The sequence below is a fragment of the Arachis hypogaea genome, chromosome 16, assembly GCF_003086295.3.
Source record: "Arachis hypogaea cultivar Tifrunner chromosome 16, arahy.Tifrunner.gnm2.J5K5, whole genome shotgun sequence".
Classification (NCBI taxonomy): domain Eukaryota; kingdom Viridiplantae; phylum Streptophyta; class Magnoliopsida; order Fabales; family Fabaceae; genus Arachis; species Arachis hypogaea.
Window position 1 is genome coordinate 146,808,302 of NC_092051.1, and position 27,404 is coordinate 146,835,705.

At 30.2% G+C, this 27,404-nt stretch overlaps 1 protein-coding gene and 1 long non-coding RNA gene across 3 annotated transcripts; one reads left to right on the forward strand and one right to left on the reverse strand.

The window, feature by feature from the left end:
• Positions 1–14,804: 14,804 nt before the first annotated feature.
• On the forward strand, positions 14,805–22,785 carry LOC112697644 (LRR receptor-like serine/threonine-protein kinase ERECTA). Of its 2 annotated transcripts, none has more exons than XM_072221483.1 (27): positions 14,805–15,950; positions 16,493–16,631; positions 16,722–16,793; positions 16,961–17,032; positions 17,140–17,211; positions 17,302–17,373; positions 17,475–17,546; positions 17,655–17,726; positions 17,820–17,891; positions 17,984–18,052; positions 18,170–18,241; positions 18,344–18,415; positions 18,504–18,575; positions 18,727–18,798; positions 18,889–18,960; positions 19,046–19,117; positions 19,257–19,328; positions 19,415–19,486; positions 19,576–19,647; positions 19,757–19,828; positions 19,978–20,046; positions 20,157–20,228; positions 20,315–20,388; positions 20,611–20,739; positions 20,882–21,232; positions 21,321–21,691; positions 22,181–22,785. In XM_072221483.1, the coding sequence occupies exons 1-27, from the start codon at positions 15,854–15,856 to the stop codon at positions 22,577–22,579; spliced, it is 2,994 nt and encodes a 997-aa protein (XP_072077584.1). In that variant the 5' UTR covers positions 14,805–15,853; the 3' UTR covers positions 22,580–22,785. The 2 variants fall into 2 exon arrangements, with proteins under 2 accessions (XP_072077584.1, XP_025606685.1); XM_025750900.3 differs by having other exon boundaries at positions 20,885–21,232.
• Positions 22,786–25,066: 2,281 nt separating this feature from the next.
• On the reverse strand, positions 25,067–27,068 carry LOC140180413 (uncharacterized). The gene is made up of 3 exons (XR_011874659.1): positions 26,568–27,068; positions 25,472–26,077; positions 25,067–25,388 (listed from the first exon to the last, which is right to left on the reverse strand). It is a non-coding gene; the product is annotated as an uncharacterized lncRNA (long non-coding RNA).
• Positions 27,069–27,404: the final 336 nt, after the last annotated feature.

Below are 27,404 nucleotides of genomic sequence, written 5' to 3' on the forward strand. Positions count from 1 at the left end.
ATAACGACGAATTATTTTTTAGTCTTGGATGGTAGGCAATATAAAAAATTAATAAAAAATATTATCAAAATATTTGAGTAAGTTAAAGAATAAAATTTATATACTACTTCATATTAAAAATGAATTTAATATTTTTTAGGTTTAATTATTCTATTGGTTTTTATAGTTTCGTAAAATTTTTAATTAGGTTTTTATACTTTTTTTAAATGGATTATTGTACCAATTTTTTTTCCAATTAGGTCCCTCGTAGTAGTAATTGACTTAATTGTATAGGAACCCAACTAAAAAATATAAATTAGTGTAAAAACTCAAATAAAAAAAAAATATAGAAACTCAATTAAAAAAAATTAATATAAAAATTTAATTAAAAAATATATAATAATCTAATTAAAAATTTTATAAAATTATACACACAAACAGAATAATTAAACTTATTTTTTATTTACTAAAGTGAGGGAGATGAGAAAAGTTGCCTATATGATGAAGAGTGCTGACTTTTTAAGTTGCAACTGAAAACAAAAATGAGCAAATTGGAGTCAGCAAAGCCTTTTATAAATTGATGATAAGATCTTCATATTATTAACCCAAACCTTAACCAATCGAAAACAAAATTATCAATAATATGAGGGTGATTAAAAAAAGGGCTAATCTCTTATAAGACTATAAAAGGGAAAACAAAAAATGAATAAGGAAAAAAGAGAGAAGCTAAGGGAGCATAAATAACAGTATGGGTTCGTCTTTTATGCTTGGTTTGATATAAATAATATAATGATTGAGAAGTTTCAACTTTCTTGTGTTCCTAAATAAGGAGCATGACTTAATACAGGGAACAGTAGGTTCAATTAAGAAAGTACTTAACGGCAGTAATTCATTATTATAAGATTCTGTTAATAATTAATTCTCATAAGGTTTCTACACGTTTTTGTCAAAAGCATGTAAGCTTTAATTTTAAGTTTGTGCACTCGTATTACCGTAAAATAAATAATAAATATATGGGTTTAGTTTTAAAATATTTTATTTTAATAAATACACAATATTTACATTGAAAATTAAAATTTTTTATAATAATTTTTCTAATTAGTAACATTAACATGTGCTTTTTATGTTAGCTAAACTCTAAATATATTAATGTATTTTGTTAAGAATTGATTGTTGAATATATAATTTATATAGTGTAAAATATATAATTTAACTGAAAAATAATTTTAAAATAATCATTTTTGTTTGAATTGGATATAAAAATTACTTCTAAATGATAAATTGAAATTACAATGAGTATGCACTAATTGTTTATATTATAGGATAAAAATAATACCCAAAAACTAGTTTAAACTTATTTGCAACAAAACCAGTTAAATTATTTACGGTGAGATTGTAAACTTGTTCATCAAATAATCCTAAATGATCTTTTTATATGAGAAAAAAGTACTGTTAAAATATATCCAAACATAATTAATGATTGAAAAGTGTTATGGGCTAGTACTTTAGTTAAATTTTACCAGTACTTAACCATCAAAAGAAAATTGAATGATTCTATACCATTAAATATAATTTCACATTATTTAAAATATTATTGATGACTAATTAATGACTAAAAACTACAAAATCTACTAATTTCTAAACTTTTTTTTAACTATTAATGTAAAAAGGGAAAGTGTATTTTAATCCAATAACAAGAGTAATCAATATTAATCTTTTTGACATAACAAAATACATACTGAAATTGATTATTTAATTTGAGAAAATTTGAAAGCAGTATCTTGATTACTTTTGAAAAGGCAAAGAATATAATAAGAATAAGAAATGAAGATTGGGTAAAATCGTTGGATAACAAGATTAAAAAGGAGATAGAAGAGTGATGATAACAGTGACATGCATGCAGAGATGTGAAAGTGAAAGGCACGTTAACGGCGTTAAAGGGGAGCGTAGGGTGGGACCCACAGAGCCAATAGGGCCTATGCATTGCAATATTCAATGATCATCAGAATTCAGATCACCTTCCCGAGGACACACACCAACAAAAGCAGATCCTCATTCAACAAACAACACAAACAAACCTTCTCATCACATATTTAAAATAAAAAAAGTATTTTATTTTTATTTTAAATTTTGTTTTATTGTAATTTTTTTTACAGTAGTTTTAGTTGGCTTTTTTTTCGTAAAAACTCAATGAAGTCGACTTCACATGAAATTAATATTAAGAGTTATTAGATGACAATTTAGTCAAATTAGTCAATTCATCGAATGATTATCAAGTATTAACTTCACGTGAAGTCAACTATACATAGTTTTCACATTTTTTTATATGAAAGTAAAAGTAGTGATATATTGTAACATTATAATTTTTGATATTTTTTAAAATTGTAAAAGATACATAAATCGAAAGGTCTGAGATTTCTGTACCTCAAATTTTTTTATTTTTTTAAATATAAATCGAATGGTTCAATTTCTGTATCTATGTAAATTGGACAGTTCAATTTGTCAATTACTATACTTTTAACAAATCGAATGGTTTGATTTCTACTTCTTTAATTAAACGATTTCATATTTAAAAATAATATTTTAATAATTCACATTTAAAAAAAATATTTTTATTACTCCAATATCAAAAACAAAAAAATAATTTTAGTTTGATATATCAAAAATTAATACATAAATATAAATTTTATTTAAGAATTTATTATTGACTAATAAATTATTATATATATAAAGAGATATTTAAATTTTTGACATTTAATTAAACATAGAATGAACTAATTACTCGATCTAATTTGGTTATTGTAATCCTATTTTATTATTCCTTAATGCATACTTCATGTTCCTTACTTGCATGTTAAGTAATTAGTAGTCACAACCCAATGTGTTGCATTATGGGCGAGTACCAAGAAGAGAAAGTGTTTCCAAAGTGGTAGGTTGTTATTATTGCTTAATATCTGAACTGCGTTAATTTAATTATTCTTGAACTGTTATACGTTAGAGTAATTTTTTTGTGACCTAAAAGAAAATAAATAAAAATTAAGAGGGAGAAAAAAATAAAAAATTGTTTAAGAAAAATAATTTTGTTGAATATTATTCTCAAATTTTTTTTAAGGCAACAAAAACTCCACTTAGGAAGAAAAGATTCTCATTGCAGTCTTTGTCATAATGTCTGCTACTGTATTTGTATCTCTCAAGATCAACCGAAAATCAGCACGTCATTTCTAAGACATAATATCTCGAATTTTTAACACTAAAAGATCAATAAACCCAGAACAATCTTGTAACAGAAAAGCTCTACATACAAGCCATTAGGGCTTGTATGCTTTACAAGTTCATTAAGCAATAAACCCACAAAACGCGCTGCATGCCCTACGTCCAATACACGCGCTATATAAAGATCCCGCGTATATGTAACTACCAAATTTAAAAGATTTGTTTCCTTCTTCGTTCTTCTTATCGTTCTTCTTCTTCTCGTTCTTCTTCTTCTTCTCGTTCTTCTCTCCTTATTTATAGATTTATTTTCTTCTTCGTTCTTCTTCTCGTTCTTCTTCTTCTTGTTCTTCTCTCTTTCTAACTCTAGCTTCGTTTTCTATCGATTTTTGTTTACTGAAATCAAAGTTTGGATTCGTTTTGAAGATAATAGATGATTCAACCTCAGATTCTCAGCTGAATCAGAGGAAATGGATTATGAATTTGAATCTAACGAAGTTCCTGAGATTTGATTTACATACGTTTACTCTGAATTTTGTTACAGTAATTTGTATAACATTGTGTAGCTGAATAATTCGTGAACATTGACTGTGAGACTAACGCGTCAACATAAATCTGTGGATTGAATGTAATGTATTTGATTGATTATCTGGAATTTATAGCAGACGCTCGGGTATAGATCAGAGTTTTCTTTGGGTGTATTTGTTTCGGTAGTGTGGGTGTATTTACATTTATGGCTTTTTCTGTTATTTTAGCTGAGTTGTTGTCGTTCGAGTGTATTATATGAGACATGATTGGGTGTGTTTTTAGTTTTTGTCATGGTGTATTCTGCAGCCTGTGTATTTACAGCTTATGGCTTTTATTGTCATTTTGGTTGAGTTGGTGCCATTCGGGTGTATTATATTACCAATGATTGGGTGTATTTATAGTTTTTGACATGGTGTATTCTGCAGCCTCTCTCTGTTGTTGATGACCAGTTTATTCCGAAGGTTGGAATGACATTTACCACCATTGGAGATGCTAGAAAATTTTACAGAAACTAGTATTTCGGAGATGTTATTTCATTTGACATCACATACAATACAAACAGGTAATAAATTGTCCCTTTTTATGATTCTAAATTAATGTGTTTTATGAATCTGCCACAGAGGTGTATATTGGGTATTTTTTGGGTATATACAAAGTATTTGTTGGGTGTACATAATGATTTTTCATTCTGCACTATGGTAATTTGTTTCAGGTATAATTTGGTTTGTGGTTCTTTTGTCGGGGTGAATCACCACGGTCAGTCAACACTTCTCGGATGCTCTTTGATGAAAAACAAAGAAATTGAATCATACAAATGGTTATTTCAATGTTGGCTTCGTTGCATGGGAGAAAATGCTCCGAAAGGGTTTTTCGCCGATCAATGCGCATCAATGAAAAGGGCTTTAGAGGCCTGTATGCCAACAACAATTCACCGTTGGTGTATTTGGCACATAATGAAGAAGATTCCAATCAAATTAAACGGGTACAAGGGACATGCAGAAATTGAACAAGAAATGAGCGAAGTTGTTTGGAACTCTCATAGTAAAGACTCATTTGATAGGAATTGGAATGAATTTCTACTGAATTTTGGTCTTGTGGACAACAAGTGGCTTTCAGGTAATGTTTGTTTAAAATCTGCAGCAGAGGTGTAAATTTAATTTTCTTTGGGTGTATTTATAGTCTGTGTTTGGGTGTATTCTGTAGATCTCTATGAAGACCGTCATATATGGGTTCCAATCTATCTGGATCACCACTTCTGGACAGGGATGAGAAGCACGCAAAGGATCTCTATGTTATAAAATACTGTTTATTTCTTTTACAATGGTTTAAGGGTTTTGGGTATTAGGGTTTAAGGTTTTATGGTTTACGGGGTACGGGTTAGGGTTTAGGTTTAAAGTGTTTCGTGTTTAGGATTATAGGGATAAAGCATCAGGGGGATAGATTTTTTTGTGTATATTCAACGTTCTTTGGGTGTAAAAAATGGCAAGTTATGGATGTATATTTAATTTGATTTTTTCCTTCATATTATAGTACCTGTAATTCATACATTTTGAATACAGTAGAGAGATTTTAATTATTGAAAGAAATTTTACAATAAACAGAACTATAATTGAAAAATTTTTACAGCATGTGTTCAATTTGTTACAGGACTATATAACATTTACATTAAACAGTGTCAATATCATCAGAATCTATCTGACAATATGGACTCAATAAAAACGAGGATGGCTTGAACAGTCTTATTGCATTACTTTTCCTAATGGCTTCAGCTTTGTCTAGATTCATGTCATGGAATAGAATCCTGGAAGCATATTTCACTCTAAAGTGGTCCATCTCGTCCTACAATTAAAAAGAATATTCTGTTTAATCAATCATGTTAATTGAGAAATGTAATACAGAGTTATTTACTTTTTAAACACATTTACCTAGCTGACATTTATTTCATCTAAGCACACTTACATTTCTTCCAACTTGGTTTCTGGCTGCCATTTTTTCTGAAATAAAAAATACACTCATATATATCAGCAGGATACACCTAAGGATATAAATAAGATACACCCATAGATATGAGTCAGATACACCCATAGATATCAGTCAGATATCACTCAAACATGCATTAATATACAAGGGCAAGCAACATTACAAGTTCAGGCAATATACACCCATGGACAATCAAATATTAGAACAGTGAAACTGTTGAATATATATTACAGTATATCAGTTCAGAAAAATATACCCATAGATATCAGCAAGATACACCCAAGGATATAAATAAGATACACCCATAGATATGAGTCAGATACACACATAGATATTAGTCAGATATCACTCAAACATGTATTAATATACAAGGGCAAGCAACATTACAAGTTCAGGCAATATACACCCATGGACAATCAAATATTAGAACAGTGCAACTGTTGAATATATATTACAGTATATTAGTTCAGAAAAATACACCCATAGATATCAGCAAGATACACCTAAGGATATAAATAAGATACACCCATAGATATGAGTCAGATACACCCATAGATATCAGTCAGATATCACTCAAACAAGCATTAATATACAAGGACAAGCAACATTACAAGGTCAAGTAATATACACCCATGGACAATCAAATATTAGAACAGTGCAACTGTTGAATATATTACAGTATATCAGTTCAGAAATATACACCCAACAAAGTATGTGATATACACCCAACAAGTTACTCCATATACACCCAACAAATTACGCATTATATTCCAAACAATCAATTACCAGAAGAACTAGAAAAACAACTACAGTAATACCTAGAACAACTAAGAAGAACACTATAACCTAGAACCAAGAATAACAGTAAAACGTAGAACAAGTAGAATATTAAAAACTGTAAAATGAGACTTAGAACAAGAACAGTAAAACCTAGAAGAATGTAGAAGAACAGTAAAATCTAGTTCTTCGTTTTCGAAATCTGAAAAATATAGAATATGAGTGAAATAGTAACATAATGTACCTTGAGTATTATAACTTCGTTTTTTCTTGAGATTCTTGATCGAGAGTTCTACGTTGTGTTGATGGAGAGTTCTGATCTTCGCGACAAGTGCTATCTCTGCAGTTTGAAATGTTGCTCGAAAATGGACGGTTTGTGTTTTCTTTGAACGGGTTGGAGAAGTGGAAGAGTGCGCCATTAAGGAGCGCTATTTGCGAAGAGAAACCGTTTGAGTGGGACGCGTGTAATTTACGCTCTATTCAAAGTGAGATGAGTGCGCGTGTGAATGATGTGTGGGTTGGGAACTTGTAAAACTTATAGGGCCTTTTTGCTTGTATGTGTAGCAGGCCCGATCTTGTAAATTGTTGACTATGCTTATTTGTGTGCCTTATTTCAATTTGGGTATTTAAGATTTGATAGTATGTGTGAAAATTTGGAGGGTTTAAAATTTTAATAATGTTATTGCTAAAGTAAATATAATTTCCTAGAAAAAAGGGACACAAATAACTTTCCATCCATTAGGATAAGATAGGATTAAAGATAGGATTAATAGTTAAATTAATTTTTAAAAAATCATTTATTTTTTAAATTTATTTTTAAAATATTTTATCAATTAAATTATTATTTTAGAATTATAAATTAATTATTTTCGTTACTCAATCATTCAATTATTAGTTTTTGTAAATAATTAATGATATAAAACGTTATCTTATATCATACTTGATATTTAGTATATTTAATTAGACGCTAAAATATAAATATATTTATGAAAATTTATTAATTTAGTGTCGTTAGGTTATATTAGGGTTAGGGTTATATATTGGAAAAATATATTAAATTGATAGATTTTTATAAATATATTTATTTAATGTCCAATTAAATATATTAGATGTCATATATACTATTAATTAATATTTTATATCATCAGTCATTAAAAAAATTATTAATTAAATGATAAAAAGATAAAAATATTTAATTTATAATTTTTAAAAAATTAATTTAATTAATAATTTTTTTATAAATAAATTTAAAAAATAATTTATTTTTTAAGAACTAATTTGATGATTAACTCTTTCAATATATTATAATAAAGCTAGTAATCATGGGAAGATATCATGAAATATCTCTGTCAATCTTACAAGTAAACAAGAGCAATCTTATTACTAAGAATGATAAGTATAATGCTGTCTATTGTGTTGGAAGTGACTTCATAAAAAATATTATATTACAAATATTATTTACTCGTATCAAAATGTTTATACCTTTCATTCAATTATTTTTTGATAAAAATTGTTAGAATATATTAAAATAAATTAATATTTATTATAATTATTTAACTAAAAAGTAATATTATTGAATGTTATTGCAAATTGAAATTGTTCAAAATTCTAAACATAATCACATATAGTAAGCTATGTATTAACTTATATGATACCTTAATCTAATTCTAATGTAATGAACTAAAGAAGATGGTTAAAACAATAAATATTTTTTCTTATAATCAAACCTTGTAATTTCATTTTTCAAATAAAAATAACGAACTTAACAAAAATATTTATGCACTGCAAATTTGCAAAGGTAATGCAAGTTAAGGAAATAAACAATGCCTTCAGAGTATACATCTTTTATAAATACATACAACTCAATAATATTACTTTCTTTTTTTTTATCTTTTTATTGACTATAATTAAAAGCACGTCAGTATGGACTTTTCCAAAATTGTAACTTTTAGGAACTTAGTTCAGAGATATTGGTGTCTCTGATGGAGAATCCAAATACAAGGGATATAAGAAAATCGGATAAATATATAGAGTTGGGTAAGTATATAGAGTTGGATGAAGTATTAACTGTTGCATAACTGATTTATATCTTTGTGTCGTAAAAAAAAAATCTGTAACTCCTTCCCAAAAACATGGAGCTCCTCTCGCACTAGCTTCATCTTCTCGTGGGATTTTTTTTGTAAAATTAGAAAAAGATATAAAAAGGACACTCAAAAACAGAACTGTATTACTTAATTTTATAGACTAAATTATTCATCTTACACACTTAATTATCCAGTAACATCACACATTAATTGTTAACGTTGTTAACTAATGTTCAAAACTGGCAAGAAACTTATAAACTATTTGATATACTTTAAAATTTAAAATTTTTTAAAAAAATTCAAGAGTCTAATTTTAAAAATTAAATAATGTTACTTTTATTCTAATTGTATAAGGATAGAGAAATAGAATATATATATATATATATATATATATATATATATATATATATATATAAACATTTTTAATTTTAAATATCTAAATACATTTTTTTGTAAAAGTTATAAAATTACTTTATTGAATATTTTGTCATGTATTTGTTTGCCAATTCAAAACCTTCTTTTATTTTATTATTTAACAATTATTGACGGGACCATTCTTTATTCAGCATCAAATATGTAAGTTTAATATAACTAATTGTGTTGGCTTATATAAATGATCATGTGATTGTAGTAAGTAATATTGAATTCAAACTCTAAGTTTGTGTCTAAATTGCCAAAACAAATTTAGATGATATAAATGAGTCTCACAATGAATGAATAATAAAAAAAGTATTTATTAAGATAACTCAATTGTAATTTTTCTCCTAATAACTGTTTTGTAAAGAGTATTTATTATGATCAACAAATGAAAAATGTAGATGAGAGCCATCTTATTAAACTATAATGAGTTGTAAAGTAAAAAATGAAATACTATGAACCATGTTAAAGTGATAGTGAGAATTTTTTGAATTTAGGTGCTTATGTACTAGTAAATCATGAATGTTAGGTTGTATAGGTTCATTTGATTTTCATCTTATGATTTCAGTTAGAAAATGATCTTCCTGTGAATAAAAAAATATATTATTTTTTGAATTGTTCTAGGCTTCTAACTGTATTTTACCTCAATCAGATGATATTACATATAGCTATTTTTCATTTATTATATATTAATAATAAAAATAGGGCATCAGAAAGAACTGATACAATAAGATAGATAAAATATGAGAACATATTTTCTCAATTTTTTCAATTCATTTTATAAAGTATAATTTTACATCATAAAAAAACTTTTTCTAACATTTTTTTTATCTCATTTAAGTTTTATATTTATAAAATTTTAATTAAAAAATTTGAAAATATCTACATTAAAAAAAATAAATACACGTTATTATATGTCTTGTTAGTAAGTCATATCTACCATTAAATGAACTTCTAATTGATGGCCATTTAGCTTCTGCAGTTCTGCCAAGATTTTATTTGATTTATCCATCCATATGGATAATGTTACTGAAAAATAAAGTTTTTATGAATAGTAAAAATGATTTCTTTTAAGTTTTAATTGAAAATTTATCATGTACAATATTAGGTTAATTTTTTTAGATATTGGATAAGAATTGGTGTAATCTTTTAATATTGGAAGTTATGATATTTTACAAAATTACCGAAGCTATAGAATTTGTAGGATGTGAATTGTCAGATCAATTTTTATTTTAATTTATAAAAACAATATACAGACTATGTATTATATTATTTTAATATTAAATTACAATACACGGTCTGCGTATTATAAATACACAAATTGTGTATTATTAGTGCAATATATAGTTTACGTATTATACTTGTACAGAACAGTATCTTAAAATATTGTAAAACTTTATTTTTTGTAACATTAACTAAAATTCTATTCACTCTTCCATATTAAAATAAAAAATCACAATATTATACATATATATCTTTTAAAATTTAGTAAAATTATTGATTCTTCACATAATTTTATTCTAAAAAAATTAAAAACAGGCTTATAAGCTAATTAATCGAAGGAGGGAGTACCCCCAAAGTAGGGCCTGTGGGCTGGACTTAAATATAAAAAATAATAATAAAAAAATAGTTGATGGCAGCCTGAGAACTCAGAAGTGAAAACGTGAAATGATGGCTCTAATAATCTTTCTGTTCTGCTGTCTCAAAATTGAAACCAGAATCAGAGTATCAATATGGTCAAATATTTACCCTTACTACTTTTCAGACTTCAATAATGTTGCAGTTCGTATAATTACTCTATCAGGCTCAGGTGGGTGTGAATTTCGTTCCCTTTTATTCTAGACTACATTAATTTTGGTCTTTTTTAGAAGAAAAAGTGTATATTTTATAAATAAAATATTATTATTTTAATAATAATATAATATCTTTCATCAAGAATATACAAAATTTACGTGATAAAATTAAGTCATTATTTGAATTGGATATATAATTAATTTGGAGACTTGATTAAATCTAGTAAAATTAAGCAAAGTTACTATTTGTTATACATAATATTTTTTATTAAATATATTATATAAATAAAATAAAATTATATATACAAATTTAAAAGAAAAATGTTTTTTATTAATTATATATATTCTATTTTCAAAATTATGATTTTGTTTTTTGATAAATATTTAAAGAGTATAATAAATATAAATTAATTGATGAGTCATTAAAATTTAAAAATAATAGTTAATTTAATATAAAATAAAACTAAAAAAATATTTATTACAAAAATAATAACATAAAATTAACTTTTATATAATTAATTATTTAATTATGACAAAATAACACGATCAGGGGCGGAGCTTAGTTGAGATAAGGGAGCCCATGGCCCCAAACTTTTTATAAAAAAATTAGTAGTATTTTTTAAAAAAATAAAAAATAGTTTTGTTGGCTCAAATATTTTACTATAACTTAAAGTATTCAAGTTCAATCTTTATTTCTTATTTTTATTACACAATAGTTTTTAATTTTAAACATTCAAAATATGATAGATTTAGACTGAACTGAGTGTATTCGCAGCTCTCTATTCAATAAGTAACATTCTCTCTACCTTTGAGTTCAAATATAAAAAATTAAGTATTCTTTATTTATTTAATTTAATATTATTTTATATTTTACTGTTTATTTAATTTAATTTTTTTATATGATAAAAAATATTAGAATATTCATTGAGTATTGATATTATTGTATTTGTATAAATTGATAATAGAAATTCCATAAATATTATAAATTTTAATATTTGTCCTTCTAACTTCTTTTTTACATATTTTATAGGATATATATTCAAATTTTTATATAAAATAATCATGAAAAATAAAAAAAAAATTGATGAATTTTTAAGAGGAAGGCTAATATTTAAGAAGGAGAACATATAACTTTTACAATATCAACACCTGTAGATAGTTCTTCTACTTTAATGAATCACAAAGAAAGTGAGATACAATCTTTAAAAGTTCAAAAAGTAGAATATGATGATTTTGGCTTTAATTCTTTGGAACAAGACCGTGGAAAACAGTTTTAAATTTGACAATATCACCCAAATCAGAGAGATAAGACCATCTCCAGTAGGAAACTCATCCCAGTTCCTGTTTATGGCCCACCTGTCATAAAAAGTAACTTCACATCAGTTTTTGCGTCATAAACAGTAAATAGAAACTCAAAGCATCTCTCTCTTCTCCATTAGGAGGAACTAACTTTAGTCCCTGTTGTGGTCCCACTTAATTAATTAATTAAAATACTTGTAATTAATATAATTAATTTTTTAAATAATATAATTTAAATATTTAAATTTAAAAATAATTCACTATTAAAAGATATTAATATTAAATAAATTCATATATAACAATAATACACAATAGATGAATTCGAAGTTACACTAATTAAAGTTTTCAACGGCTAATTTTGTAACAGTTAGTTTTTACAATTGCTAATTTTAATAATATAGTTAGCATTTTAAATTTTAAAAATAAAAATAACCAATTCAACCAAAAATTATTTTGTAAGGTGTAAAAATTAAATATATTTTTTAATGTAAGTAAATTTAATTAATTATAATTTAATATAATAATATAAATAATATTTAATATTAATTATGATATAAATAATTAATATAAATCATTAATTAAATAAAATTTTAATTATTTAATCTAATTAATTATTATTTAATTATTTAATATAATTATTTAATTAATTAAAATTTTATATAATTATTAGACAATGGGAGTCCCGTTCAGAGGAACTCCCGTTCTTGATCCAAGAAAAAGCATTTTTTCTCAACTCATTCCAATGGTTAGTTCCAATATTTATTGACGTGCACAGTAATAAGAACTCAAAAAAAATAACTATTGGAGTTGCTCTAAGGTTAAACAAGCTTATTTTAAATTGATTCATATAAAAAATATCTTAACAATTATCTTCTGTTTGACCCTCTAAAATTTTATTTCAAAATCTGTCATTGAACACAATTTTATCTTTGATCTACTAATGGAACCAATAATTAAGTGATTTAGTAGTATGATCGGTTTCGACTTTTAGTTTGGTTTTTGATAACTATACTGATATGTCAATCAATAATAATGTCAAAAATAATAATTAAGAAAATAAATTTAATGTTTTTTATTTATATTATTATCCTTATATATGGTGATAAGGCATATATGAACCCCATCCATTTCATCAAGATGTTGTCTTTGTTTGGACTCGCCATTCAATTAGTGAGGCAGTGGTAATTGTTTTTTATTTTTTATTTTTTGTGATTGGTGAATTAGATTAACAATGAGATCATTCTATCTTTTGTTTTAGTATCTAATTAAAGAAAAATTAGTCTTCTTATTAAAATTTTATTCCTTAAAAAAAATTAAGTTGCTACCATTTACATCGATAGTTTTAAGTGAGTTATTTATCCTATTTATATATAAATGTAAAATATTTATTACTGCAGTAAATGATGATAGTGATCCAACTATTTTGACTTGACTTTTGTTGAATTCCTAGGTCTACTAAATAAAATTAAATTGTCTAAGTGCTGAAAAAATTAATATTCGTTTATTATTGACCTAAGTTCCTTCAAAAGTGAAGATAATTTAATAGTGTGCTCCAATTTGTTGTATAATGTTGCTTTTTCTCTTTAAGAAAACGTTTACTATCCAATAAGAGCAATAATATAATATAATATAATATAAATTACATAACATTATAATCATATCAAATGGGCCGTGGCATTCACATAAATTATTTAGGAAAAGGTTTCTTAAGATAGCTTATTAAAGTGGGACAATTACTTTCATTCTTGCTGAAAAGGAGGTGATAAAATTGAACAAAAAAGAACAAAAATCTATTACCAATAATAATCTATTACTGCTGTTTTTGTATTATTTATTTCTAGAACAAAAAGAATGCATGGAATACATCATAGATCGATGTCAAATGATTTATTTTTCAACTTTTCCAAAGCACAAAGAAAGTAATTTAAGACCAAGGAATTATAGTTTAAATAACGTAATTTTTATATCTTTATTTAGATGTTTTGAGTTCAAATTTTACTACTAATTAAAAAAGAAAGTAATTTAAGATCCTCTATAATTACGTTATTGGCATTTTCTTTCTAAATATCCATCCTAATTACTCTTTTAGTTTTTATCTATACTAACATTATTTTTAAATAAAAAACGATAATAGAAAAAGGTATTTAACCTAATAATTTCTAGAAACTATTAATACACTTTATCTTTTAAAATTAATTTAGCACATGAGAATTAAGAAAAATGTGGATTTATTTGTCAACTTTTAAGTAATAAAAGATTATTCAAAATAAATAGTATTTGAATTCTTAATTAAAAAATTAAGATTTAAAACTTAATTAGTAAGTGGATATGTATAAATTTTTTGTCACCTACGATATTTTTTAATTTGATAAATTAATGATTAATTTGTCATAAATTTAAGCTTTATTTAAGGACTTATCACTAACTAATAAATTACTATAAACACAAAACAAAATTTAAATTCTTAACATTTATTTAGTCGACCGAGAAAGAGTGTTGATGGCTCCACCAACCAAAATTAGTTTTAAGTGATGTTTATAAATAAATCAAGATTGATAAACATGAAGCCATCCGATGGCAATGTTCAGAAAGTGATATGATATAAGAGAGAGAGTGCGAAAGGGAAAGAGAGAGAAAGAGAAAGAAAGAGACGTTCTTGTCACCTCAAATGGATTTGCATTACTTTTTATTTTCTTTCTTTTTATATTTTGTCAAGAACCAACTATTAATCCTGTCTTTTAGATAAATAAAAAAATGTTTTTTATAAAACTCTCTTGACACTTGAGACTATTTTATAAGATTTAAGTTGAAATGCATTCCATTAACCGAATTTCTAATAACAAAATTGTTATGAAATGAAAGAAGTTACATGAATGGCATGCAAGTATGCAAGAATAGCAAAAGCATCATAACTTAGCCCAGCACCATTAATAATAGCATATAGATATAGACATAGATATAGATTTAGATTTATAGAGCACAGTCCTATTTACTACTACTATGTAGAGGGGGTATGGCTAGAAATTGAATGAATGTCACACCATCAAACCATATACAGTTTCTCACATTAAAAAATATATTAATAATGGAAGTGTTATTAGAGATTTTAGAGAGAGAGAGAGAGAGCACAAGTAGTGTGGTGTTTGCAGAAGTTGCAGGTTTGATAGCAGAAGTGGTTGCAGATAGTTTTTAACTTTATCTGTGAAATAATTTTCCCCTTCTCTTTTTCTTCTTCTTCTTCTCTCTCTTATCTCACTCACTCACTCACAAACTCATATATTTTTTTTTTTAATTTTGTTTTTCTCTTCTTTGTGCTGCATCTTTCTTACACTTGTGTTGGTTTGCCAGAAAGGATGTGATGGAACACAAAGGCTAAAAGCTTGTGTTGTGTTTGTGATGTGAATTCATTCAGTTTCTGTTACATATTTTGAAAAATCAGAACAAGGCAAAATCCAATTAATATTCTTCACATAAATGGCTAAAAGGGTTGGGGAATACACAGAAGAATTGTCACAGGCATAACTCAACCTTACCCTTTTAACCACTTTCATTTTTCAAATGCTGTGTTGTCACAGAACAAGTGCCACTACTACTTACTTACAAGTGCCACAAACATTGCACCATAATATAACACACTATAGTATATTAAGATTCCTCTTCTTCTTCTTCTTCTTCTTCCTCTTCTTCTAGTTTATGGTTCCTAGTTGAAGGAAAAGAGAGAGCTTCTTCATTGGCTCTTCTTTTCTTCTCTCCTTTTGTGAGGTGTGTGTGTGAAGGTTTAAGTCAATGGAAGGTTCTATGACATTTAGATTTGGGGTGGTTCTTGTTGTTGCTGCTTTTCTTCTCAATTGTGGTTATGGCAACACTGTGGATTCAGATGATGGTGAGTGTTTAAGTTGTCTTTTCTTCTTTTTCTTTCCCATTTTTCTTCATGTGTTTGGATTAGCTAAGATATCTTTTGAGTGTGAGAGAACATAACATCAATGCTTAAACTTGAAACTTGAAACTTCTCTTTCATGGAGGGCATTGCTAGAAAAGCCAAGTACTTGCTATGTTTTTCTCTCTTTTCTTAGTAAAGGGTATTGAGAAAAAGACTCTGAATTATTTATTTTTATGTTTTGGGTTCTCCATCCAAATATCATTTGGTCCAATTTTTTAATTAAAGTCAGCACCTTTTTTTCTCACTGATTTTGACTTGATTATTAATTTATTCTTTCTTGGGGATCTTGTGTTTTTTTAACCCCCTCATTTCTATTATTATATGGATGTAAATTTCCACATTGTTAGCATGGAAAATGAGTGTTTTGTTGCATATGAACATGTAATTTGGAAGAAGAACTCTGTTTCCTTTGAATATTGAAGCTCCTAACTATTGTTCTTACAAACATGTTTAATGCTTTGAATAATGTTTACTTTGAATGGTAGGAGCAACATTGTTGGAGATAAAGAAGTCATTTAGGGATGTGGATAATGTTCTATATGACTGGACAGATTCACCTTCTTCAGATTATTGTGTTTGGAGAGGGATAACTTGTGATAATGTCACCTTCAATGTTGTTGCACTGTGAGTTATTATTAAACTTAAAAATTACTCTTACCACATTGTGTTCATATGCTTTATTTTTCCTTATTTTCTTTTTTTTTTTTGATACAGAAATCTTTCAGGACTGAATCTTGATGGTGAAATGTCACCAGCAATAGGGAACCTTAAGAGCTTGGTCACCATGTACTTTCTTTACACTTTGAATTACCAAAATTACTTTTGAAAGATTATGTTGCAAACAGAAGTGTTCATCAAAGAATTAAATTTAGTTATAGTTGTTTGTGGCATTCCGTGCTTTTTGTTTGTCCTTGCTGCTACAATGGTGTGATTGGTTTTTTCTTTTGGTACAGTGATCTCAAAGAAAACAGATTATCAGGGCAGATACCAGATGAGATTGGTGACTGTTCATCTTTACAAAGCTTGTATGTCTTCAAACTCACTCAGAAGAAGTGAATTCATGAATCCAATTCATAATCTAAGAACAGCTTAATGACTTGGAACTTAGAATTCTTTTTTTATGCATGTTCAGGGACCTCTCATTCAATGAGATCAGAGGAGATATACCATTTTCAATATCAAAGTTGAAACAACTGGAAAATTTGTGAGTTTTGTTGTGCATTTCTCTGTCATTCTGTTACCCCAACAGAGATTTGATGATAACATTTCTTGTTGTTTTTTAATGGTGTCTTAGGGTTTTGAAGAATAACCAGTTGATTGGTCCAATCCCTTCAACTTTGTCTCAGATTCCTAACTTGAAGATTCTGTGAGTTATTTTATTCCTTTCTTTTGTTTCTCTCATTCTCATCCAAATAATTATAGTTTTAGCTTCCATGATTCTCAGCCTCTTTGAATATATTTCTCTAGAGACCTGGCACAGAATAATCTAAGTGGCGAAATACCAAGACTTATATACTGGAATGAAGTTTTGCAGTATCTGTAAGTAGTATTCAATACATGCAACAAGTATAATCTATCATTTCTTGACATATTTATTTCTGATCTTATCAATAACATTGTTTGCTTTGTTTGTTTTTTGATCATCAGCGGCTTGCGAGGTAACAATTTGGTTGGTTCACTATCACCAGACATGTGCCAATTAACTGGATTGTGGTATTTGTAAGTATCTCCATATCACTCTCTTTTCATTCCAATTTGGTAATATGAACATAAATCGAGTCGAACTGATCAATTTTCTTGTGGGGTTTGCAGTGATGTTAGAAACAATAGCTTGACAGGAAGCATTCCTGAAAGCATAGGAAACTGTACTTCATTCCAAGTCTTGTATGTAGTCCAGTTTGATAGCTGATTTTGGGAGAATGTTTTGTATTTTTATTGTCTCTTTACAATTTTAATGTAACTTCTTTTGATGTCAGGGACATATCCTACAACAAAATCACTGGAGAGATACCATTCAACATTGGATTTCTTCAAGTAGCTACCTTGTAGGTGTTGCATGATGTTTCTTTGTATAGCTATATTTCATTAAGGTGCTTGGTTATAGGGTGAAAAATAGGATAGAAAACTAGAACTTGCTTGATGGATTTGTTTGAGTTTGGCAGGTCACTTCAAGGGAATAAACTCTCCGGCCATATTCCGTCGGTGATCGGTCTCATGCAAGCACTCGCCGTCTTGTAAGCATTGTTAGCTTGTAGTGTTTGAAACAAACACTATGAAGTTTCTTAATTAATGTTTTCTTCTTTGTCCATCATATTAATTTCATACATTTTATCCAGAGATCTGAGTTGTAACATGTTAAGTGGATCAATCCCTCCTATCTTAGGAAACCTGACATACACAGAAAAATTGTAAGTATAAGCAATTAGTTTTCATCTTGTATGTATTTAATTTTTAGACTCAGTATGTGTTTTGACATCATTGCTGAAATGTTTCTAGGTATTTGCATGGAAACAAGCTCACAGGCTTCATCCCCCCGGAGCTAGGGAACATGACAAAGCTTCACTATTTGTAAGATCCTTATTTCTTCAGCTACATTATGCTGTAGTTTCTTTTCCCTTCAAACAAAGATGTCTGTTCTAGAGGCACTTTGTTGAACTCACTGTTCCAATAGTGAATGCAAGTTTTTAAATAATGTTTAATGGTCAACCATCTTTTGTAGGGAACTGAATGATAACCATTTAAGTGGGCGCATCCCACCCGAACTTGGAAAGCTTACTGATTTGTTTGACTTGTAAGCACCATTACTTCGAAGTTTCAATTCGATGGTTTTCTTCATTTTTTTAATTTATCCTAACTTGATGGGTCACCAATGGTTTTGCAGAAATGTTGCCAACAACAATCTAGAGGGGCCAATTCCGGATAACCTTGGTTCATGTAAAAGCCTTAACAGCCTGTAAGAAATAAACCTTGTACCGCTACTTCGTTACTATGATTTTTCTTGTACATTAAGGTAACAGATTCCTATTCTCTTCTACTAGCAATGTGCATGGGAACAAGTTGACTGGAACAATTCCTGGAGCGCTGAAGAGCTTGGAGAGTATGACTTATTTGTAAGTGATAGCTAGAACCTATTTACAATTCTATTATGTAGGATTCAACTGAAGTTTATTAACAACTTGTCAAGTATTACACATTTGGACTTTGCTTAATTAGTCCTTGTTTCATGAAATTGTGATCACTATCCATTAGAAACCTTTCTTCCAACAATCTTCAAGGGCCTATTCCGATCGAGCTATCACGGATTGGTAATTTGGATACATTGTAAGTATGAATTATTTAATGTATCTACTTATGTAAAATGTAAATCTCTCGGGTTCATACTGATAATGTTTCGGATTCCTTCTTAGGGATATTTCAAATAATAATATAATTGGCTCCATTCCTTCTTCCCTCGGTGACTTGGAACATCTTCTAAAGCTGTGAGTACTGTGGCAAGTTTCTTGTTATTTATTGTTTTTCGAATCTGGCAGTTTCTCTTTTACTCACGGCTTTTATTTGATTTTTGTAGGAACCTGAGCAGAAATCATATAACAGGATTTATTCCAGCAGAATTTGCTAATCTTAGAAGTGTTATGGACATGCAAGTCATTTATCTTTTTTTTCCCTCTTATGAAATCTGTTTTCTCCTTTGTTTACTACCCTTTTTTTTTATCTGTTTGCTAATTGGTTTTTGTCCTTCTATCTTGCAGTGATTTGTCAAATAATCAACTCTCTGGCTTGATTCCTCAAGAACTTAGTCAGCTTCAGAACATGGTGTCATTGTAAGTTCAGTTGCTGGAAATTAATAACTTGTTATCTGTATTAGAACACAAACTTTCGTTGATGATCTTAGACTCTTGGAGTGTTAAATGGTTTTCAATGATTATCTCTGTTGGTATTTTTAATTTTATTTTTTGAAAATGTTATATAGGAGGCTACAAAACAACAAATTATCCGGGGATGTGACGTCGCTTGTAAATTGCCTTAGTCTCTCGCTGCTGTAAGTTTGTATTCTTAATTTTTTTTTATATAATCTGGTAGCATAGTTGCAGGAATTGGACAACATCACCTTTATTTTAACTAACAAGCTGAATATCTTGAATCTTGTAGTAATGTATCGTATAACAAACTAGTTGGTGTTATTCCCACAAGCAATAACTTTTCAAGGTTCCCTCCTGACAGGTAATGATCATTTACACTTGATTCTTGTGTAGTCAATGTGGTAACCATGTTTTTTCCCCCTCATTGATACAAACTTCCTTTCACAGTTTCATTGGAAACCCTGATCTTTGTGGCAATTGGTTGAATTCACCTTGTCATGTTAATCACCCTACGGAGCGAGGTAAGAACAACTACCTAACAGGAAATGTAATTCTTTAGGGTCTGCTCAGAAGATATTCTTTGATTATTGTACCTTGATTAGTCCATGTTTTGAGATTTCGAGTTGTTTGTGATAGATTGTGGCCTTAGTATAATATCATTGATCTTATTTCTATGTTTGTTTGGTAGCTGTTAATCATGTGAAAAACATGAGAAATAAGCTAATATGTTATTTATCATGCAGCAACATTATCTAAGGCAGCTATTCTAGGAATTGCTCTTGGTGGCCTTGTAATCCTCCTTATGATATTGCTCGCAGCATGCCGGCCATACAATCCATCTCCTTTTCCGGATGGATCACTCGACAAACCAGGTAAATTCATCTTAGTTGTGTAGATGATCAAAATTTAATCTTAGTTGTAAATTGGCATGGCTCATTTTAGGAGTGTTTGTGATGATTAATGTATAGTGATAGTGTTTTTATCATTCCACCACTGACACATGAACTTAATTAGCAGTTAGTTTCTCTCCTCCGAAACTAGTGATTCTTCATATGAATATGGCGCTTCATGTGTATGAGGATATCATGAGGATGACTGAAAACCTGAGCGAGAAGTACATTATTGGATATGGTGCATCAAGCACAGTCTACAAATGTGTTCTCAAAAATTGCAAGCCAGTGGCTATCAAGAGGCTCTATTCTCACTATCCACAGTGCTTGAAAGAATTTGAGACCGAACTCGAGACTGTCGGAAGCATTAAGCACCGGAATCTTGTTAGTCTCCAAGGATACTCTTTATCCCCATATGGGCACCTTCTGTTTTATGACTACATGGAAAATGGCAGTCTATGGGATCTTCTTCATGGTAATCTGATAACAAATTCTTTAGGAAATGCTTTTGGTTCATGCTGTATGTGCTTTTTTTCTTACTTTGTTATGTTTATTCTTTTCAGGGGCTAGTAAGAAGAAGAAGCTCGACTGGGATATGCGTCTGAAGATAGCGCTTGGAGCAGCACAAGGGCTCGCCTATCTACATCATGATTGTAGTCCTCGGATCATACACAGGGATGTGAAATCATCAAACATTTTGCTGGATGGAGACTTTGAGCCCCATCTCACTGATTTTGGCATAGCCAAAGTTCTTTGCCCCACAAAGTCGCATACTTCGACTTACATAATGGGCACAATTGGCTACATAGACCCTGAGTATGCTAGAACCTCCCGGCTCACCGAGAAATCCGATGTGTATAGCTATGGTATTGTGTTACTTGAGTTGCTAACTGGAAGGAAAGCTGTTGACAATGAATCCAACCTCCATCATCTGGTGAGTTTTCTATTTGCTATCTAATTTATAGGCCATTTTTAAAAATGCATAATGTTGCTTGCATGTTCTAGTGTGTTTCTTCATTTCCAACATTTTAGAATGTTATGTATACTTTCTCTACCAACTTCAAGTTTTCACTTAGACTTGAACCACCTAGTGGTTTGTGATTGATTCATGTGGTAAATTATCAATTGCTGCTGTTGGTGGGTAATCCTTATTTACCTAATGATTCACAATAATGTGTGGAACACATCATAGGTAAAAATAAAATAGGTCACCACTTATGGTTGTTGGTAATGAGACACTATTCTCCTTATTAGGTTAAAAGGTTGTTGCTTATTTTGGAAAATGATGTGTGCTTTTGTACTGTGAGACATGTCAATTCACACATGATATGAACAAATAATACAACTCTGTTATTTTGTTTGTACAGCATCTTTCGAAATTCCAAATTGATTTTTACATGGATAATGGTTCTCTACTGTGTAGATTTTGTCCAAGACAGCAAACAATGCAGTGATGGAAACTGTTGATCCAGACATCACTGCCACATGCAATGACCTTGGAGCAGTGAAGAAGGTCTATCAGCTTGCTCTATTATGCACAAAGCGGCAACCATCGGATCGGCCAACGATGCACGAAGTGACACGTGTCCTCGGCAGCCTCATGCCGTCCACCACCACGGACGCCACCACCATTTCATCAAAACAACAAGAAGGAACTCTTCCACCACCTTCACTACCATGTGCAAAAGTTCCAGCATCATGCTACATTGATGAATATGCAAACCTCAAGACACCACACTTGGTTAATTGCCCTTCAATGAGTACCTCTGATGCACAACTTTTCCTCAAGTTTGGAGAGGTAATCTCCCAAAATAGTGAGTGATTCAGTGACCCTTTTGGAAATTATCATCAAATTGACCATCATATGATTCATATATCATGTATATTAAATCAAAAACAAAAAAAAAATGTGTATAAGAATTCTAATTATTTTTGTTTTCAATCTTAGTAGTTAGTAGTAGTTTGCAAAGATGATGTGTTTGATTCAAGTACCTTAGTATAAAAAATTGGAAAGGTGCATTAACCAAATTTCTTGTACTTTTGTTTGGTTGCACAGACACACTTACACAATATTGCAGTGTAGTAAATGAGGGTTGTAGTGTAGAGGGTCCACTGTGCATTGTGGGGTAGATAAAGGGTCTTAATGGCTTTAGTAGAGAGATAGAAGAAGCAGTGCATAATGTGTGAACAGCAATAATGCACTGATTTGATTCTTTTTCTCTCTTTCTTTCTTAGCTGGACATGGATCAGTGTCATGTGTCTTTATATGCTGGCAAGTTAGTAAGTATTAATAGGCACTGTATTCATTTGCTTCTTTTTATTACTGCCTGATGCCAAAATGTCCTGTAGCTTCAACATGGAAATAAGGGCGATGGGGTCACCACACTCACCCCACAAGTGAGAGAGGATTCAGAGTGTTAGGCCATTGATTTCTGTGCCATGTTTGCCTCAAAATTGTGAAATATGATTATGCTAGATTTATGTGTCATGGCTGTTTCAGATTTTCAAATATTACTACTTTTTTATACTGTTTGTTAGTAATTAATTACATCTCTTCATTTATATGATTTTTTAGGTAACCATATGATTTTAATGACAATCACTTTAAGGGTGTATTCTTTTCAGTTTTTTCAAAAAATGATTTGATAAAATTTTATGTATAATTTAAAAAAAAAGGCTGAAAATGCATTTTTGAAATTGTTTATTTGGAAAAAAAAAATATGTATATCTTTTATCAGTTAATAAAAGTAATTTATTTTGGTAAAATAAACAGTTGGAACAGGCTATATCATAACGATTAACCTTTTTTTAATAAAAAATAATAAAGTTGCATATCATACTCAATGAAATATAAGAAAATGGTGGAATATTCAGAAAAAATGCAAGCTGCTTAACAAACATGAACCAGACAAAAAAAAAATATGAAAGGCTATATACTTCAATGAACCCTCTTCTCAACCAATTTATGTATATACAAAAACTGTATACAAAGGCTATATTATTACTTTATCAGCAACAATTTATGTCTTCTTATAAATGGTTCTCAACCTATCATATCTCCTTCTCAAAGTCTCCTTGAATTTTAGTTAGAAACATGTCAAGTTCTTCTTAAAGATCTTCATGTGCAGATGTAGATAAATTTGTTGCATCAACGTGATATGGATGTTTAAGCCTATTTGAAATAACCGTTTAGGCCAACCCAGAAAAGGTAGAATAGCTAACAGGTAAAATTGGTTGAGTTTAATTTTGATGCACTGTGTAAAGTTTTTTACACATTTGTGCAATCACCTTCGTTATTTTGTATGACCATTTACGCGATCAATGTAAACAGATAATTATTTTTACTTACGTAATTAGATGCACGTGTAAAATTATTTTACATTGATTGATAGTGCATCAGAATTAAATTCAAAATTGGTTATGGGAAAAGTAGCATAAGACTGCAAAGAATATGCAAAAGCAATGTTGTAATTGGACTCTTCCAATTTCTTATTATTTCATCCAACCATTTCCATAATGCCAAAAATCCACCTATAAGGTTCATGACCCTTTTGAAAATTGCTCTACTTTTTCTCAACTCAAGTATGTAAAACCAAAAAAAAAAAAAAGGAAAAGATCATGGAAAACACAACCTTTTTACTCAACGGTGGTTCAACATTATTCAACCTTTGGGCTTTTGCATGAATAGCTTGATTTCTTAGGTTAGCACAATGTGCAAGAGACAATGGAAAAAATATGGTGGTGTAATGGAAACATTGGTTGCAAGAAAATCAATGAGTCCCAACCATTTTCTTCACCATCCCAGGCGATTGCAAAACTATAAGTAGATAAGAATGTGTTTACTGTTTTGGGAGAAAGGGTCTATATTTTCCACCAAAAATCAACCTCAACTATGTGTATTTCTATATTTTTGCAAACCAAGTTGTTTGGTCTTTTTTTTAGTTATACAAAATTTATATTAATCTTTTGTGTCTTCTTTTTGTATTTGATAAACTGGAGACTGTAAAAAAAAATTAAAAAATCAATTTAGATACAGGATGATCAAATTATGACTTCATACAAGTGGTCGAAATTTGATTTTGGAAGAGTGTGAACATGTATGGTCAAATGAAAAAATATCAAACTGATTTTTTTTTTAATTGTTAATGCAAGAAGTTGAAACTTGTGTGTCACATACATATGATTAATAGCTTGATTACATATTTATATTGGAGACTTATTGTGAATACTGAATACAATTTGTGTATTCAAATACATATGGTGGTGGATTTTTTTGCCAACTTAGCTTGTTCATATTAATTGCCTCACATATATAAGGTTGATGGTTTGATTGTATTTCTAAATTGGAAATGTGTTATAAATGCAACTTGTGTATTCACACACATACCATAAAAAATGGCTTTTGCAAGTAAAATTATCTAAATCCTAAAAAATTAAATAAAATTTCTAAATTACTCTTCTCTCCACCACTATTACCATTGTCTCTCCCCTCTCTCTCAATGTTCTCAGCCACCCAATCCCAACATGGACCACATCGCCGCTCAGTACCACTACCTCGCCCTCCTCCAACTGTCACCCTAACCCCTTCGCTTCCGAAGATTTGCCGCCAAAACTTTTGGAAGATAAATACCCTGAAGAAAATCATTAAAGACAAACAAATTCAGCTCAAGGAATCAAAACGAAGCAGAAGAGAAGAGGGGCGAAATTAGTGTACCCGAAGCGGCCGGTCTTCCAAGTCTGGCCGTGCTTGCTACTACCTCCAATCATGGAGATGTTGACGAAATCCTCCTTGGTAAAAACGGTGTCGTTATAGGCGAGGACGGCAGGGCCCTGCCACTGGACGAGGGTGTTGGTGATAAGTGAGTCGCAGCGGTGAAAGTGACAGTCGAGACAAAGGGAGACGGTAGTGGCGCCAGCATCGTTGGCGTTTTGGATTAGCTCCTTGAGGACGGTGGTTCCCTCAAGGTAGTTCACAAGCACATCCTGATTCGGTGCGTGAGGTCCACCGTCTGGCCGAAGTCTTCTAGAAAGATGGAATCAGAAGACGTCATTACGAGAATCAAATCACACTTCTCCGCCACCCCAACCAACCAAACCTTCCCTCCACTTTCACCACCACCACCACCACCGAGTCAAGACTGCGGAGGAAGATAGGGGGTGGGTAATGCGTTTTTGAGAAGATTCTAGAAGAATGCGGTAGGTTAGTAGGAGGGGAGGCAGTTGGCGGTGGAGGAGTTCGACATGAGGGAGTTCAACACTGGAAGTCCATCGTTGGCGGCAATGGAAGAAGTCGATGAGGGTTTGGAGGAGGTGAGGCGGTCTGTAACAGCCCAGACCACCCGCTAGCACGATATTGTCCGCTTTGGCACACAAGGCCTCACGGTTTTGCCTTTGACGATAGGGATGATAGCCAAAGCCCCCCACACTCTCTCGTCAAAACGCGTCATGCTAGGGAGAGGTATCCACACCCTTATAAGGCATGCTTCGTTCCCCTCTCCAACCGATGTGGGCCTTACAATCCACCCCCTAAGGGAGTCCAGCGCCCTCGCTGGCACATCGATCCGGGTTCTGGCTCTGATACCATCTGTAACAGCCCAGACCACCCGCTAGCACGATATTGTCCGCTTTGGCACACAAGGCCTCACGGTTTTGCCTTTGACGATAGGGATGCTAGCCGAAGCCCCCCACACTCACTCGTCAAAACGCGTCATTGGCACAAAAGAGGTAGGTGCCTGATATGCATTCCAATCAGGACTTGGGGGCGAAAGCATCATTAATATCGTGCTAGCGGGTGGTCTGGGCTGTTACACGGTCAAGGGACACGCCGACGGAGAGTTCTAAGGTGCGCTGGAGGCGCGGAGAGACAGTTACGGCTGCAGCTATGACGGTAATGGTGGTGCGCGATTGGGTGATTGTGTGACGGACGGAGGAGGAAGGGAGGGCCAAGAGAGCGGAGACTGTATGGAGAGAGGTCGTCTGGAATTTGGGTGGTGGTAGGATTTGAGATTAGAAAAATGGTGGTGAAAATAAGAATAATTTAGGAATTTTAGGTATTTTTTAGTGTTTGGATAATTATATTGTGTGGAACACATATTTTATGAGTATAAATAATTTTTTTTATAAATAGATATATTAGTATTTTCAATTTTTATGGGTAGAAATAGTAATTTACTTTAATAATAATAATAATAATAATAATAATAATAATAATAATAATAATAATAATAATAATAACGACCAAAGAAAACGTAAGAGAAACATGACCAACCTTTAGTTGATCCAGAATATTTTTAAATTTTAGGCATAGATTCGTTTTTGGTTTTTTCCTTTTTTTGTTTATATATTGTCTTTTCTTCTTTTTCTTCGTTTGTGTTGATTTTTATGGTTATCCTCTTATTTTTTTCTATGTTGGAAAAAGAAGGTTGATTTTTTTTCAATATATCTTTTTTTTTTAGTTTCTTTTGGCATATTTATTAGTTAGAAACTTAGTACTACTCTAAAACTAATAACTATTTTGTTGTATTTTTAGCTGAATAATTTAATTTGTTTTTAGTTTTATTGTTGTTTTGGATATTTAATTAGGTTGTTTGTTTTTTCTAACTTGTTTCTTGGAAATTTCTTCAACTGCTATGTGAAGAACAATACAG

Excerpts from the sequence above, each read along its gene's own strand:
- LOC112697644 (XM_072221483.1), top strand. The coding sequence starts at position 15,854 with ATGGAAGGTTCTATGACATTTAGATTTGGGGTGGTTCTTGTTGTTGCT. Across the intron at positions 16,632-16,721 it reads ACCTTCAATGTTGTTGCACT|AAATCTTTCAGGACTGAATC; the intron begins GTGAGTTATTAT and ends TTTTTGATACAG. Across the intron at positions 19,487-19,575 it reads TTGGAACATCTTCTAAAGCT|GAACCTGAGCAGAAATCATA; the intron begins GTGAGTACTGTG and ends TGATTTTTGTAG.